General features: G+C 35.2%; 1 protein-coding gene across 5 annotated transcripts in view; it reads left to right on the top strand.

Moving 5' to 3' along the window:
* The window catches only part of LOC131435069 (uncharacterized), a 117,273-nt gene that overhangs the window by 26,918 nt on the left and 74,222 nt on the right, over positions 1–16,133 (top strand). For 2 of the 5 annotated variants that reach the window (XM_058602561.1, XM_058602559.1), the window contains exon 2: positions 8,456–9,364. The exons of 2 other annotated variants lie outside the window; for them this stretch is intronic. In XM_058602561.1, coding sequence (XP_058458544.1) covers positions 9,324–9,364 — 41 coding nt within the window. In that variant the 5' untranslated portion in view covers positions 8,456–9,323. The remainder of the gene's footprint in view (positions 1–8,455; positions 9,365–16,133) is intronic. One more of the 5 variants, XM_058602560.1, reaches the window with a different exon arrangement.

The following is a 16,133-nucleotide window of genomic DNA, read 5'->3' on the forward strand; positions in this document are numbered from 1 at the left end:
CCAAGCTCATAATGCTCTACCAATAGCTTACTTGTGTGACATGCAATCCTTGTTATTCGTTCATAACACTTTGCATGTCACGACACATTGTCACATACAGTTTTCAACTCTAAACCATTTGTACGCGACGCGCCGTAATGGTAACTTGCATCACATTCGAATAACCACTACTCTGGGCCAAAAATTAAATTTTGTTTGTTGGTTCTACAAAATTTACTGCACTTCCTTTTGACATACAACAAATCAATATCCGTACCATATTTAAATCTAGACTGAAGCACTCCTTTAGGTAGAGATTAAATGAAATTTTTATACAATGAGCGTAAAGTTTAAACTAGCATAATTTATCTGTATATCTATGTTAGTTGAACGTCAACAGTATTAAAATATATGATTTTAGATATATAGATTAGATTTAGACAGATATTCCACACTTGTTAATAGCTAATTAGTTAATTACACATCCTAGAATAAATTGTTTTTCTTGTTTTTGTTTAATAATAATATTGCCAGTTTTGGGGAGTGTGGTGCGCATAAAGAACATTAATTCAACATAAAAGTGCTGTTGCTACACCCATTTCTTCTAATAAAGCTATTAACTAACAAACGAAAGATATAACCGTCTCGTCTCATTCTTCATTTCATACGACATAAGGTAACGGCTCCAGTATTGCAGTTCCAGACATTAAGGTGAAATCTAGTCCCGAAAATGTGCGCAAAATGTTAACCGCTTATGTTTATCGAACCGACACATAGAAACCAGGAATGTTTTCAGTAAGTTCAGTGGGCTTACCACACGCTTCGTTGGCTTATAAAAGAGACTCGTATTGATTCGTAACGAATTTGTTGAAAAGGCACAATTTGAGTATACCCTAATTCAATCTTAATTGTTATTGGTTACTATTACACTAGTACTATGAGCCATTAGTATTTATAATTGACCTGCCAGCAATGCATACGACTGATTTTAATAGCAAGCATAGATTCTCCTTCTAAAGAATGATTGAAAACAAGCATACACTGAAGTATTCTATCTTTGCCAGCTCCAAATAATAATTCTCTGGATGAGAGAGCGCTGTCGAATTTCATCATCGATCAACAAACTTTTGAAATAAAAAAATATTTGACATTCACTAGAACACCAAAATAATTGAACCAAATACATTTTCCATCAAGGTATATTATTTTGAATTGTGATTCTGGTACCAGATTATATAAATGTTATATGTTTCAATCTTCTACGTAAACGATAATACTTGAAATCATCTATTCAGTAGTTAGTTCAGGTTAAATTTTTAGGTTTGCTACAATCTGATGTAGTATCTATAATATGATATTACACAACAAAGCATTTTTGATTCATCAACATCAATGCATTGAGCTAAATACATGACTAGTATTTACCTTGGAAAATTAACGATTTTTAATAATAACCATTTTGTTGTATTCTAATCGTTATTTCAACATCAAATTCAATATTGTAAAAAACCGTGTCACTATCTTACATGTAATTTTTGCTCACGATATAATACCACCGAACACACCGTGCATTTCTCACACTACCATCATTTGAAACAGCAGCGCGCAAGTGATACAGAAAATGATGAAAAGTTTATGAAATTCAATGGCAACTTTTTCAAATTTCGCTTATATTTTTGTTTCGATTATGGAGGTTTTAACCCTACGGTCATTCGCCTCTTCGAACCAGGAAAACCTATATGAGGAGTTGGGAGGGGTTTTCTTGAAGATGGCTGAACCGATTGTCTCAAACTTAGATTCAAATGAAAGTGCTTGTGTTCCCATATAAAAAATGTCCAAAAAAATAAACATATGTGTACTAACCTTCTCAGAGATGGCGTGACCGATTTTTACAAACTTAGATTCAAATGAATGGACTAAGGGTTTTTCATAAAACTACTAAGTTTCACTAGGATCCCAATTTCGGTTCCGAAATTATAGGATGATTTGCGTAAAAATTCCAATTTCAAGTTACTTACTCACTTTTCGATAGCGATTTCTACAAACTTATATTCAAATGAATTATCTAATGATCCTATACAAAACTTTTGAATTTCATTTGGATCCGACTTCCGGTTTCGGAATAATAGGTTTCGGAATGATAGGGTGTTAAACATTTTATACCATCACATAATTTTCCTAAACTGGCCTCAAAACTATTTCATTCGATAATCATTATCAGTAGACGGCCGAAAAAACTGATTTCAGCTTTCCACGTTCCCAGTTTCTGATTCCGGAGGCCCCGGGAAATTGCTGTCATATTTTCCCAAGTGGATCTCCCTCAAGATTGTTTGTGCGATTTTCACAAACATAAGGTCTTGTGGTCTCATGCGGAATTCCTGCATTTCATCCACATTCGACTTCCGGTTTCGGAATTATAGGGTAAAGTGTGTTGAAAAATTTATACACGCAGAGAAATAGAACACATTAGATTCAAATACATTAGGATATGGATTTAAATTTTAAATTTTTATCAAATCAAATCAAAAATTTCTTTAATTCAAATGCTTGTCATAGTACATTAAATGCAATTGAATCGAATATGTTGTAGTAGAGATTCAAATAAAAAATTATGTTGACTCTTGAATTAAACTAAATCAAATATACTGAGTCCTAGCTTCAAATTCATGGATGTTGATTAATATTTTTCGTTCTTGAATCAAATGAAGACAAACACGAGAAAAGCTCCTAAGTGCAAATGAGAGTTTCTCTTTGTTTACTTTCTCTTTCGATTATTACAGTCCTTTCGGTAATCCTTCTCACTAACTTTATACATAGAATAACGACTGAACCCATCGACTTTCGATCTGTAGTTAAGAAATTGTTGGAAAATACAGGGATATGCCGTAATAACTGAAAGAGAAATTAAACAAAGAGTATCTGTCAGTTGCACTAGGGACCTTTTCTAATTTCCATCGAGAAATACCAGATATTATTGGTTCTAAAATATTTTCATTGAATCAAACATTAGTACTAGTTGATTTTTTTGATATTTAACAGAACTTTTGCTAATATTTGATTTTGTTACATCAATCAAACGGAAAACGTCGTTCTAGGAAGTAATAAATTTTGAAGCAGTTGACGAATTGAAACTATCTGCACTATTGAAATTGTTCGAATTGTGCGAGTGAGTACTTTCATAGGATAGGTAGGTAATTCTTAATATCCTATACTTCCTAGAGGAGTCAATACCGCAACCGTACATAGCTGAAGTAAATATCAATTGTATTATGCCCTTTTTAAAAATCAGTCTTGAGTCAAATTAGTCTCTACATCCGCGCAGAAAAAAAAATTTCGTGCTAAAAACGTGTGTAAAGTTTCATCCGAAATGGAGTATGTAAAGTCTTAAGACTCTCTTATCATTTTTGGAATTGCTCAGTAGTCGTCTCAGCTCCAGTAGTCATTTCATATAAGAAAACCATTAGTTATAGTGAGACTACTGACTCACTGACTACTGTTTCTGGTCGATAGATTGATCTTAAGGGTAAGATGCACTCGCTTCGAGTTTTCGTGTCACTATAGCAGCTGTATTGCACATTTTTCGAACTGTTTTTAACTATTGAGGCGACTAACCTTATCTTTCTAAAACTAAAATGCCTTATTCGCTTATCTACACGAAGTCGTTTTGGGTAACATAGCTGAGGGTAAAACGATTTTCCCAAAAGATTTTTTATTTCAAATGACGATTAAAATGATTTTAACTTTGTTTCTCTTTGAAACATTTTCAGTTAAATGGTCGTTTACTAACAATATTGTAAAACCCTTAAAATTCAACAATTGTTTTAAATAATCATTTGATTCGTTTTAACTGGAATGATCGATTTTTTTACTTCTAGTGAAAATGAATTTCTCAACTGACTCTAGTCTCACAAAATTGGTATTGCCATTGTGGCCGAAGCATTTTCAACAATGAATGTTAAATTGAAAAGCAACCCAAATTATGTGGTTCATCGATTTAGCAGATTCACTGGAATGGACGGTAGAGCAGTAATTCTTGTCCAACGTCGAATCAAAACAACGAATTTCTTCTTTTAATAATAAAGTGAAAGATGGTTTAAATCGAAAAAGAAGCCTGTTATAGAATCGTTTTTAGCGCAGAAGCGTATCTGTTGAGTATATAAAGTTCTTAGTTTAGATTTGCAAAAACTGACAAAATATCGATCTAAATGGAAAATAACTTCATAGTCAACTATCTGCTGATTACGATTCAGTTTCATATCCCAATCGCTCAACGTGTTTTTCTTTTGTAAGAGACCATTTCTACAATCGACTTGGTTCTAACATATTGTGAGTGTTTTATTTTTACCTATAAAAGGTGATTATAGTAGTTAAGATACAGATTTCACATCGAAAACATCGTGAATTTTGAAATTTGTATGAAAAATTCTACTGACATCGATGTAGCAACATATCATTTAAAACATTACATAATTGATCTATCATGAAATCTATTAGTTCAGAAAGTTCGAAAACAATATTCTGGCATTACATTCACTTCGTGGAATTTGGCCTTTCTGTTTCAACAGATTTCGCACCCGAATCTTAGCGTATAGAATCATCCGAAAGTTCATACTAAATTTAATTCTCTATTCATTGACAACAATCCTCAGTTACTCATACAATTGATAGTGATCGTGAATTTATTTTTGGTCCTTTAGGGTTTAGGTAAAGGAACATGGCTTCCTTCCACCGATTAAAGAAAAATTAAGTCGATATTACTTATTAATCGCAAACTGTGACCGACACGCTTATACTTAACAGACTGCAGATGAAACAAGAAAATGTATACCAAAAACCAAACGTATGAGCTCTATCGAACTCTTTTATTAAAGATCATTTACAATTTTTAAACTGTAACAATGACTTCAGGGAATGTTCTCAAGTCGTAAATTAAAACCCAGTAAAGGAAATGCATATTTGAATATTTAGAAGCTGTTGATGTTTAAGATATTTTAATTTCTATTCTGTTGTATATTTTTGATGTATCAAAACAATTAATTGTTTTATCTTTTCTCGTGACAAAAGAAAAAAGCTATCAAATTTCGCAACATTTATTCTATGACGTCATTCATGTTTTAAAACCTGTCGGAAATAAGATAACTCAATCTAGACCATTTCATTTGTTCACGTGTGTTTGACCTATATTCAAGCGTTCTAAAATTGCCGTTTTTGCTGTGGCTCGGCTCGTTGGTTGGCATCGTGCGAGAGTATGCTGACAGTAAATTATTCTTACGGAACATAAAATTTGTGATGATAACAGACCAGGCACACCTTGCGATTGCTTACCTTGTATGTTGGAGACAGCTTAGACGCAGAATGTCTACGCCGTGCTAACTGTGGTAAATAAAATGAATATGCAACGAGCAAATGCCGCACGAATGTGAACTCAACCTAACACTTGTCTGTGTAAACATTCTGTTGCGGCATATTTATGAACCAACAGCTCATATAATTAAATTTCCTAAGAGGTGTTTCTCCAGCATTCGAAGCCCAGCGCAACCACAAATACTCGGTACACAGTTTGTGATGCTTGGGCTTAAGTATAGACGGTCGCACACAAGCGCTTAGATACTGGTTAGCATGTTGTTAAAGGTTATAACTAGACTATAGTTGGAGCTATCTATTACTGAAAACCCTTCGAATTTACGATTGCGAAAGGTTTACGAATTCTGTAAGGATTAGACACCTCAAGGCAAAAAGTTGGGACTCTTAATTTAGATGCTTTGGAAGTTTTTAGATATTAGCTTGAACTTAATTTATTTGAGTGGTAACAAATGGGAATGAAATAGCTTAATGCGCTATATGTTGTTTTTTATCAACTTATTTTTATTAGACTTTAATGTATTTGTTTAAAGAAAACCCGAATCCAAAAGTAATTAACTTTTTTTCAAATTGTTGTGAAACCATCGATTTCAAATTACTTACTGAAAGTGAATTGTGAAAATACAAATAATTCGTGATTCAATAAGTTTAAAAAGTTTATTAATAGTTGCTCTATAGTACTGTTATCTAAGCTTCATATTTATAGCTTGTATGGTTGCATTTCTCCTTTTCGAACGAAATCTCGAATTTTCTTCCGAATAGAGTACATCAGCCCCTGCACAGTGAGAAATTCCGAGCAGTTCGAAAAATTAGTTTAGCTTGAGGACAAAATCGGTCTTTCAGGCAGCACACCATTACAAAATCACTTTGGAGTAGGGTCAAAAAATTACGTTGCCCCTACGCCTGTGCGGATGAACGTACAAAAATAATAAATGACAGAATATTTTTCATTTTTAACAATATAGGGATTGAACATCGATAGCGATAATATTATAATTCTCATTGTATATGAATTTAAAATAATGAGAATTTAGTGTACATACATTAATTTTGAGCATTTAGAACGTTGGGTAATTTCATTGTTTGTTACTTGCTCAAACATTTGCAGTTCTACAAAATTAACCAATGCTTGAATCTAAGTTAGTATTAGTCTACATACAGCCGAATCGGTTCAGTATCAACGAAGAATTTTGAGACTTGGTGGTTGAAGTGTTAAGGGAACATTTATTACCAAACTTTTTTATGACACGTATTTGACATGTATAAGCAAAATGGAAATAGTACGCACTAGTTTATGAGTAGCCACGCATCCAATGTTAATAATTTCTTTCCGATACACTCTTTATTTTATTTATTTTCTTTATTGCCTCATCGAATCGAATTTCCCATGTACCTTTCAAATTGGCTTACAACTATACGATGAAGCAATTTGTATCCCATGATGAAAGAAATTTATTTTTATTTATGTGTTATGCTAATATTATCTGTTGTAAACTATTTCAAAATCCCAGATGTCATCAAGTCAACCGGAATTCTATTACTTCCATTTCTGTTTAACTAATGACGAATTACTACACTATAGCACAGCATGCCGCCGCATTCTCTTCTATTTCGTTCTTAAAACATTTTCAAACACATAAATATTGGTCCGCTTGATTGCCAAAAGAGGAGAGCGAGAAACAGTAACCTATAAATAGATGCATTCTACTTCGAAGTCGGGACTTTCGTCTATCATTACTCTACATGCATCAGAAACATGAATTAGGGTGGTTTCTATATCGCATTCTGCATCAATTTTTTATCCTATATCAGTATGTATCAACTAATGAAAAACAACGTCGAGCAGTATTCATCATTTGGACTGTTTGACAAAAGTGTCGTTCAATGTTGTCCATAGAAATAAATTTGTGTTTTCCTCACACCCCGGTGAACGACCATAATTAGGTTAAATAAATACGTTTAAAAAAATAAATAAATGTTTTAAAGTTATTCACAATCATTGCCTCAGTCCTATGTCTTCGGACATTCTCTTAAATCAAAGTTGGACTGAAAACTCCGACCAGAAAATTAAACCACCCTAATTCACACATGCAATCAAGCGCCAAACAGCACTGGATTGGAGTTGCGCAAAATGTGTCGCTGGAACGCGTTTCTTCGAATGTGCTTCAATAGCTGAGTAGTAACGGTAATGATGGGCCGGACGCGGATGATTGTGGAGCATACATGCACCCACTTCCATCTTGCCTTCTGTCATGCTATGCTGCTAAGTTCAGGTTGGTTCAGCCGCCAACATGCTTGCACCTACTCGCTACTCTTCCTCATCTACTGTTGAAGTGAGTGTGTGGCGTAGTAAATAAAAATAAAACCACGAGTACCGCAAAGTGCTCCCGTTCTTTTTGCCTTCAGGTATTGCAGGTCTAGATTTTATTTTTTTTCTCGCTACAATGCACCGTATAATTTGACTTTAGAAAAACATATCTCAAGTTAGTGTCATTGAGTTTAGACTTTTTAAAATATGCTTGAAATTATCTAATGGCTTTTGGTAGTTTTTTGTTGAGTCCGCTGTACTGCATTCATCTATGTCATTATTCTTAAGTGTTTGCGTGGTAAAATCATAGGTGTGGAACTATAAACTATTTTGAACAAATGAGTTTTAAGGGATTAGTTGAAGCTTACACGGGTATTACCAAATTTCAGAAAACCATAGAATACACATGCTACTTTCAATACCGAACAAATGTACACGACTTTCGCTCTGAATCGCAGGCTTTATTCGAAAACAACTTGGCAGTTCTTCGCTCGATTTAAGTAAACTGTTTAGATGATAACTAAAACCAGTTGAACAATTCATAAGTTTGCCAAACTTTGATGCCAAATATTTCTCTGAAATGAATTCATTCAAACAAATGGTCACCATTTCAGAACTACAAACAAAGAGCAAATGTGACAATATTAAACTGTTGATGTACGAATACGGAAAAGAACCTCGTTGCCCGCAGCGGTTTGTATCATATGTAGATCAACGCACGCGACCAGTTCAATAGGGTTTGATGTGCGTTTGTCTAGTTTCGAAGTGCATAAATTAAGCAGATTTATTTTCCTTCTTTCCTTCCAGCAGTGTATCAGAAAAAAGCAGCATGCAGAGGGTGTTGAGTGTCTGACGTGAATAACTTACCGTGTCAATTTATTTTACAACTATAGCAAATGTGACTCAAGTGGAGCAAGCGCGAGACGAGAAAGAGTGAGAAAGAAAGGAAACTAGACTGCCAGTCTAATCTAAACAATCTCTAATGGACTTCATACTATGCAGTAGGCTGCGGTTCCCGTGTTAAAAAGCTGGCGTTACAAAAAGGCTTCCCGACATCGCGTCTGGTCAGCATAATGTGATTATTTTCGCGAGTCTGTTTACTTCGACTTAAGTCTGCACGCGCAACAGCAATATTCTTTACAGATTGTGGTAGATGTGTCATCAACTTGGCCAACCTGACCTATCGACATGACTTTCTACTCAACGGTTGGACGTCAATTCATCGTAGCAAGTAAAGCTGTCTAACTTGACCAGGTTTTTAATTCTTTCGAACATTACAAACGGGTTTCAAACGGATTTAGATTCGCTAGCATTATGCTTCTTGAGTGTGTTGGTCGTGAGAGATTGAAGAAGATATTGTTAAAGTGGCTTAAAATCATGCGGTGATAGTGCAATAGAAAAGATTTTCAGGGGTGTCTTCGAAGTGCTTTAAGTGTATAAATAAACATACTGATCGTAAACACAACGAGTATAGCGAAATGCGAAGAACCTGTTGATTACACAAAAGACGATTTGAAAATGACCATCCCACTGTTAATGGTACTTTAGTAGGGTACTGCAAAGAAGAACACCGACTCAAAGTGGTTTACTAATAGTGTAGAGATCTGTGTTTTCTTGGTTATTATTTATGGGGAAGGCGTGCTAGAAAAGCAAGAATTAGGAAACAGCAGGAAAAATGTTGGGAGCACTTAAGCGTCGATGGAGGACCACTCGAAGGTTGGTGATCTTCTCACATGTTAGTTTTGAGCTGTACGATAGAACGCGTTATTAATAAGCCAAACTCTTGATCAGTCAGGTGTTTTGCAATAAGCTACTATTGAATTCGACATTTGTTTCGGTTCCATGCGGGTATATCAAGAGACTAGAGTGGCAGTAAAACGTTTTACTTGAAATTTACTAGATTAGGGAATAACTCAAAAGCTAAACATTTTCTCGTGCTTACTTGCAAATGCTTATATATTTTTTTGTTTATTTTCAAGGACCTTATGACTGGAGTCACTCGGGTCCTTTATTTTTATTGTTCATACACAACGCGATGCTTAGAAGTATAAATATTGTATTACATGTTTGGAGGTTTTGCTTCATATTAAATCAGGTACACATGCACAATTTTTAATTCTAATTCATCAGTGCGACTCAATGTGGATCCTTAAAATCACGTCCGATTTTAGCAATAAAACTAATTGTCGAGTCGCTTTTGTAATTAATGTGGAACGATGTAAATCAAAAGTGAGTTTGGAATCCAACATAACACCAAGGTCATTAACACGATCAACTCTTTGAAGCGTTTGTCCGTCAATTTTATAGTAAAAAAGTAATGGATTCAAAATTCGGTGGCCGGCGAACGACCGCAACTTGGTTAAAGCCGGGTATAAATAAAGGATATAAAAAAAAAAAAAAAAATTGGTGGAATGTTATGACCTGACATTTTGCTATGCTGACGATAAGCCATCTCTTCGACACCAGGTAACGAGTTCATCCAGAAGCTTTTGAAGACGCACGCAGTCGGTAAAGTTTCAACTCGTGGGCGTAAACTAATTTGCAGCCACTATCGAGCAGCAAAATAGCGTCATTAAAAACAGCGAGAACAGAAGTGGACCCATGTTGCTGCCTTGAGGTACACCTGATATGTTCGTGAATGAGGATGACATACAGGAATCAAGCTTGACTCGTAAGACTCTACCACTTAGGTAAGAGCAAAGCCAGTCAATGATTTTTGTGGTGCGCCCAGACGCGATAACTTGCACAAAAGAATTCGGTGATCAATTCGGTCGAATGCCGCTTTTAGATCAATATATACGGCATCAATTTATACTATTTATTCCAAAAGCGAAATACAGGTCGAGGTTAAATTCCAGAAGGTTAGTGCTAACCGAACGCCTTGGCATAAAGCCGTGTTGATCAACTGAGATGTAATGTTTTGTACGAGAGAACAACTAATTGCTCACTCTTATTTTGAAGAGTTTTGATGCAGTAGACAAATTCGTTCTACCACGGTAGTTCCTTACATTGTTACGATCACTGGTTTTGTACACGGGAAACATATAAGACTGCTTCTAAATTATCGGGAAGGTTCCTTCCTCAAATGATTTGTTGAATATCATGCAGAGAGAAACGGTTAAAACAGTTGCTTTGGATACAACGCCATCGTAGCAAACAGATGAAGGAACTGATGAAGATTTACGTTTGGAATTCACAAAATTCCAAAAAAAATTGAGATGCCGGCGAAGATCAAATTGAACCCGCATAACGTAGGCTTTGTATATCAATATTTGTAAATTAATACTTGAAGTAGCTAGTATTTTCATGAATAATTGTAAGGTTCCTCAACTATTTGTTTTGTAACCTATGGCAATATACAGGTTATGTTGAAAATTTGGAGGATACCAAACTATTAAATTTATATATTCAAGAATCAGCTCGATTTTAGCTAATGGAGTTTGGAATTAAAAAATCTTTAAACCGTGGAAATTTAAAACAGTGATGAATTTTGTACGTTGTCCATGTCATATAAACATTTTATTGTAATTCTTATATATGATATAAGCTGATCAAATCTTTATTTACTAAGAGCAGTTCTCGACAGAAGACAATTATTGAACTTTGTTGAACCATAACGTAAATTATGCAGCAGTTCCTGCAAACGGCAAATCTGCAATATACCGTTCGTGCCAAAAAGGTTAAATTTATCGCTACTAGCTGCTGTTTCCACGTGATCTAGGGCAAACATTCAATGACGCCAAATTTTGCGGTTGTGTAAATCAGTGGCGCCAAAGTTCTTCGCTTTTTATGCTGTCCGGCATCCTGGCGAGTGCGAAAAAAGAACCTAGCTGTATTTTTGTTCACCGGACTGGGCGATTCAGTCATAGCGAATCTTACTACATATTTTGGACCAAATAAAAGAAAGGGCTCGCGAGCACCGGAAAGTCATCATTACTATTTTCTGCTCTATTTATTTTGTCGCTATAAATAAAATCTTGCATCTGCCATCCTGAACGGCTGTTGCTATTAAAGAGTACCCTACTGTAGTGTGGTATTGTGTAGTCTTTGAGTGGTGTTGCCGACCAGGACACAGTTGCAAAAGGATTCATGAAACGGCACCACAGTAGGCACAGCAGCATACATAATAGTGGATGCTTATTGCGTCGCGACGCCTGTTTGTAAAAGAAAATAATACACGAATGGTACTTTTCCCACAGCCTGTTCTAGTAATTGAAATGGCATACGATGCAAAAGTCTCGTTCTTGGCAGCTGCATTCAAATCACTTCCCTTTTTTTTAATTCCTGGTATTAGCATAAGAATTTCTTGGTCGTTCACTTCATGCTGATTGTGACCAATGTACCACGTATAATAGCCAGGTTGTTATAAAAATCTAAAACTAAATTATTCCATCAGAATTTCCTACTAAAATTATGATGTGATAAGATTTTGCATATTTGCCATGCATTTTGTTGAAAACGATTGACGTCATATCTGTTAGAGAGGCAGCGAAATAGTCGTTCTTTAAATTTTTCAAGAAGGAAAATGGTGGTTAAATTCTTTTTCTTCGACGCTTAACACCTCTCTGGTAGACCTCTCTGGTAGCTCATGGAAACATTAAATTTTATTCCTAATATTTCCAGTTAAAGTAGAGTAGGAGCTACCACGCATTAGCCAGGTTAATCATGTTAATTGATTACTAAATATTTATATTAATTGTTTCTTGTAATTGAGCGGTTTGTGCGGAAGAACATTATTTTTATGAATCCTTATCTGCAGACGGTTCAGAATAGGGAGGGCATACCATTTGAGAAATTTCTGAATGCTTAAAGTTTAACAATACTGATTCATTAGTGATTTGGTCACAAATGATAGTTTTTAGCAAACAGGACGTTACACAATTGATCTTATTTTTTCATGAAAGTTGATTTATCAAGGTAATGTATCAGGTGTACAACTTTACTTCCACCGTTTTTATTCCAAAATTAAACGCTTTATTGCGAAAAAGTGCTTACAGATGTATTATTCAAAGTATTGTCCGTCGCTAGCGACAACTTTCTCCCATCTTTCCGGCAATTTTCGGATCCCAGCTCGAAGAAAGGAATCCTCTTTTGACGATCCATGAAGCAATCAGTTTTTCCAACTCTTCGGAGGATTGCAAATGTTGATCTGCCAGGCCGTGTGCCATCAAACGGAATAGGTGGAAGTCAGAAGGGGCGACAGCTGTGGAATACGGCGGGTTGAGCAAAACTTCCCATTTCACCGTTTCCAGGTACTTTTTGACCACTTTTGCGACGTGAGGCCGAGCATTGTCGTGTTGGAGGATGATTTTGTCATGTCGCTCTTGATATTCTGGCCGCTTTTTTTAGCGCGCGACTAAGGCGCATCAGTTGCGTTTGGTAGCGATCTCCTGTGATGGTTTCACCCGATTTTAAGAGCTAGTAGTAAATCACACCGAGCTGAGTTCATCTTTGAAGGTTTTTTCTCTTCCACCACCACGTTTGTCTTCGACATCGAAATCACCATTTTTAAAACGTTGAAACCACTCCCGACACGATCTTTTACTCAGAGCAGCATCACCGTAAGTTTTTGAGAGCATTCGATGCGCTTCAGCTGCATTTTTTTCGAATTGTAATATAAAAGTAAAACTTCCCGCAAATGGCGAGAATTGGGCACATAAACAGTCATTTTCAAGTGTGAATAATACGAAAACAAGAACAACTGTCACTGAAACGGCGATGACAATTCGTTTGGCACTGTACACACTCACTTTAAAGGCATTATCATCTATGTATTTTGACCAGCATCATCCGGTACCGCCACCTATCGGAAAACGGTGGAAGCAAAGTTGTACATCTGATACATACATTTTTATGACCGAGATGATTGAAAGAAGTGAACTTTAGCTTTTGCTCAGTTGTTCATGTTGAACTGTTAATGGCACTAGCAGCTAAATATGATTTTTGACGCTTTGGTGAGTTGGAGACGAAACGTCAAAAAAGGGTTAGGAAAGGTAATCAAAAATCCTGATTTAAATCTAACAGTAAATGCTTTTGATTTTGAAGGACGATTTTATGGTATACTAACTGATTTAACTGATTCTAGAAATTGTCCTCCCCATTAATATTCTGATTGCAATGAAGCACAACTTAGACGACAACCCGATTTAACAATACTCCGTTCATGTTCATATTGCGAATGATCAGTGTCCCATTTCAGATCTCACAATAATCATAATTTTCATGATATTCTCGACAAATTGTGTCAGTTTTATTTTTGAACCTTTTTGTTAGAAACATTAAGGACATTTTTTTCTCTATAGATACCTTCTTGATAACCTCTGAGTTTGTGCTTGTAACGTACTTGAATTATAATGTATATGCGCTTGTAACGTACTTCCGTACTTCCTCCTTTACTCCTCCTTCCTACATCATAACTACATTCGTACTATAGAATAACTTTCGTATATCATTTATTTTACCCCGGCTTTAACCATTTTGGTCGTTCACCGGGGAGGAAAACTTATAAAATAACGATATAGTTAATACAAATGTTGTAAACTTTTTTCCATCACCATTTGAGAATACTTATTCTGCCTCCCTCTTGTGAATATTTTTGTGAACCTAATTAGGTTGCTAGAAATATGCTGTACTCCCCCTACACTGTCCATGCTCAGGGCACTTGCTACACTTCCTCATCTATTTTCCTAACAATCTATTTTGATTTAACTTCCCCATTTGTTAGTGAACTTACTACAGATCACCTCCATGATAACCCTGAGTAGTGTAAAAGCATCTGTACTGTACATTTTTGGTACATGTGCCAAACTTGGTGGCGATTCGTTTAGTTGTTTCGAAGTTATGCTGAGACTTGAATACACTCGCGATCATAGACAGACAAAGACTATTTTCCCTTAGTTCTTTGAATACCCCGGCAAAATGGAACCAGGTCTTTTGAAATTATTTATAGAAAATTGCGTTACAATCAAATTAACAATAGAAATACTATTTACTACGACCTTGAAATTCTTGCCAATCTCTTGTTTTACTATTTGATTTGATAGCAGTCCGTTCAGTAGTTCAGAGCACAAAAACGTTCCACCTTTTTGAAAAAGGTTGATTTTTGAAAATTGTGTCAAAATTTTCTAGGAATTGGTAGGGTCTAACGAATAAAAAAACACATTTTATGCGATTTTGTTTAAGAGCTATCGTTCAACAATATAAATTCAAATATTTTGCATTATTCAAATCAACATTTGAACAACATTTTGTATTTTTTTCGTGGAAAATTGTTGCGGAATAAGTCGGGAAAGAAGTATTTTCGACGACGCGTTTTAGTAATCATGATTTGCGGTGGCTACTGTATCTCAGCGCAGAATTATCAGAAGTCAAATAATCAAAGCATCATAGTTGTAGTCGATGTTTTTTTCTAGATCCCTACGATTTCACTTGATTTTTTTTAAATTTCAGGTGGTTGATTGAAGTCAAAAGTGCGATTTTTCACGAAAAAATCTGCCATTTTATAGCCGAAAAGCTTACCCAAAGTAACAAAAAACGAAACGGAAAACATTGGAACTGGGTATTTCATATGTACGGGGTCCCACGGAAAATTTTGAATTTTAGAATGCACCAATCAAAAAAACGATTTGATGGATTTCAATGATTATACATTTATTTGAAAGGTTGGTATTTATTTATGAAAAATATTTAGTTTCAACAGAACGGCGCTACGTGCCACACAGCCAACGAAACAATCGATGTTCAGTGAACAATCATTTGAAATCGAATAATCATCAGAAATGGTGATGTGAATTGGCCTCCGAGAACCTGCGATTTGAAAGCACTGGATTATTTTCTTTGGAAAGCGGTTAAAGATAAATGTTACGCCAACCAACCAAAACAATTGAAGACCTCAAGCATGAAATTTATGTTGCTATTGATGACATGAAGCCAGAAACAATTAAAAATGTACTCAAAAACAGGGTGGATCGGATTGGCTTCTGCCAAGCCAGCCCCCACGGTCATTTAAAAGAAATAATTATTAATAAAAATCTCTTGAATTAACGTTTCAAGTAAATGTTAAATACATGAAATCTAACAAACGGTTTTTTTATTATTGCATTTTAAATTCGAAATTTAAATTTTATAGAAAGTGTGTCCAAAATTTGAAAATAGTTGGTCAAATTGTTTTTATATGACGCTGGACATGACTTTTTCAAACTCATTAAAGTTTGTCTATAAAATCGAAGGAAACAATTTATTTTTATAGAGTCTTACACTTTCGAAAAATCTTAGTTTTTCTTTCTATTTTGTTATAATAAAACTGAAATATATTTATTATATATTGCTTTCAAAAACACTACTAAAAATACTAACAATATCGTATTAGCTTAGCTTAGTTGACCACCCGTGAGATTAATGTGATTTATCAAAACTTGGTCGAAGGGGGCATTCGCCCCGGGCGCGACATTTGAAGGGGGCGGCAAAGTCATCTTTGGGAACTTTT

The sequence above is a fragment of the Malaya genurostris genome, chromosome 3, assembly GCF_030247185.1.
Source record: "Malaya genurostris strain Urasoe2022 chromosome 3, Malgen_1.1, whole genome shotgun sequence".
Lineage (NCBI taxonomy): Eukaryota > Metazoa > Arthropoda > Insecta > Diptera > Culicidae > Malaya > Malaya genurostris.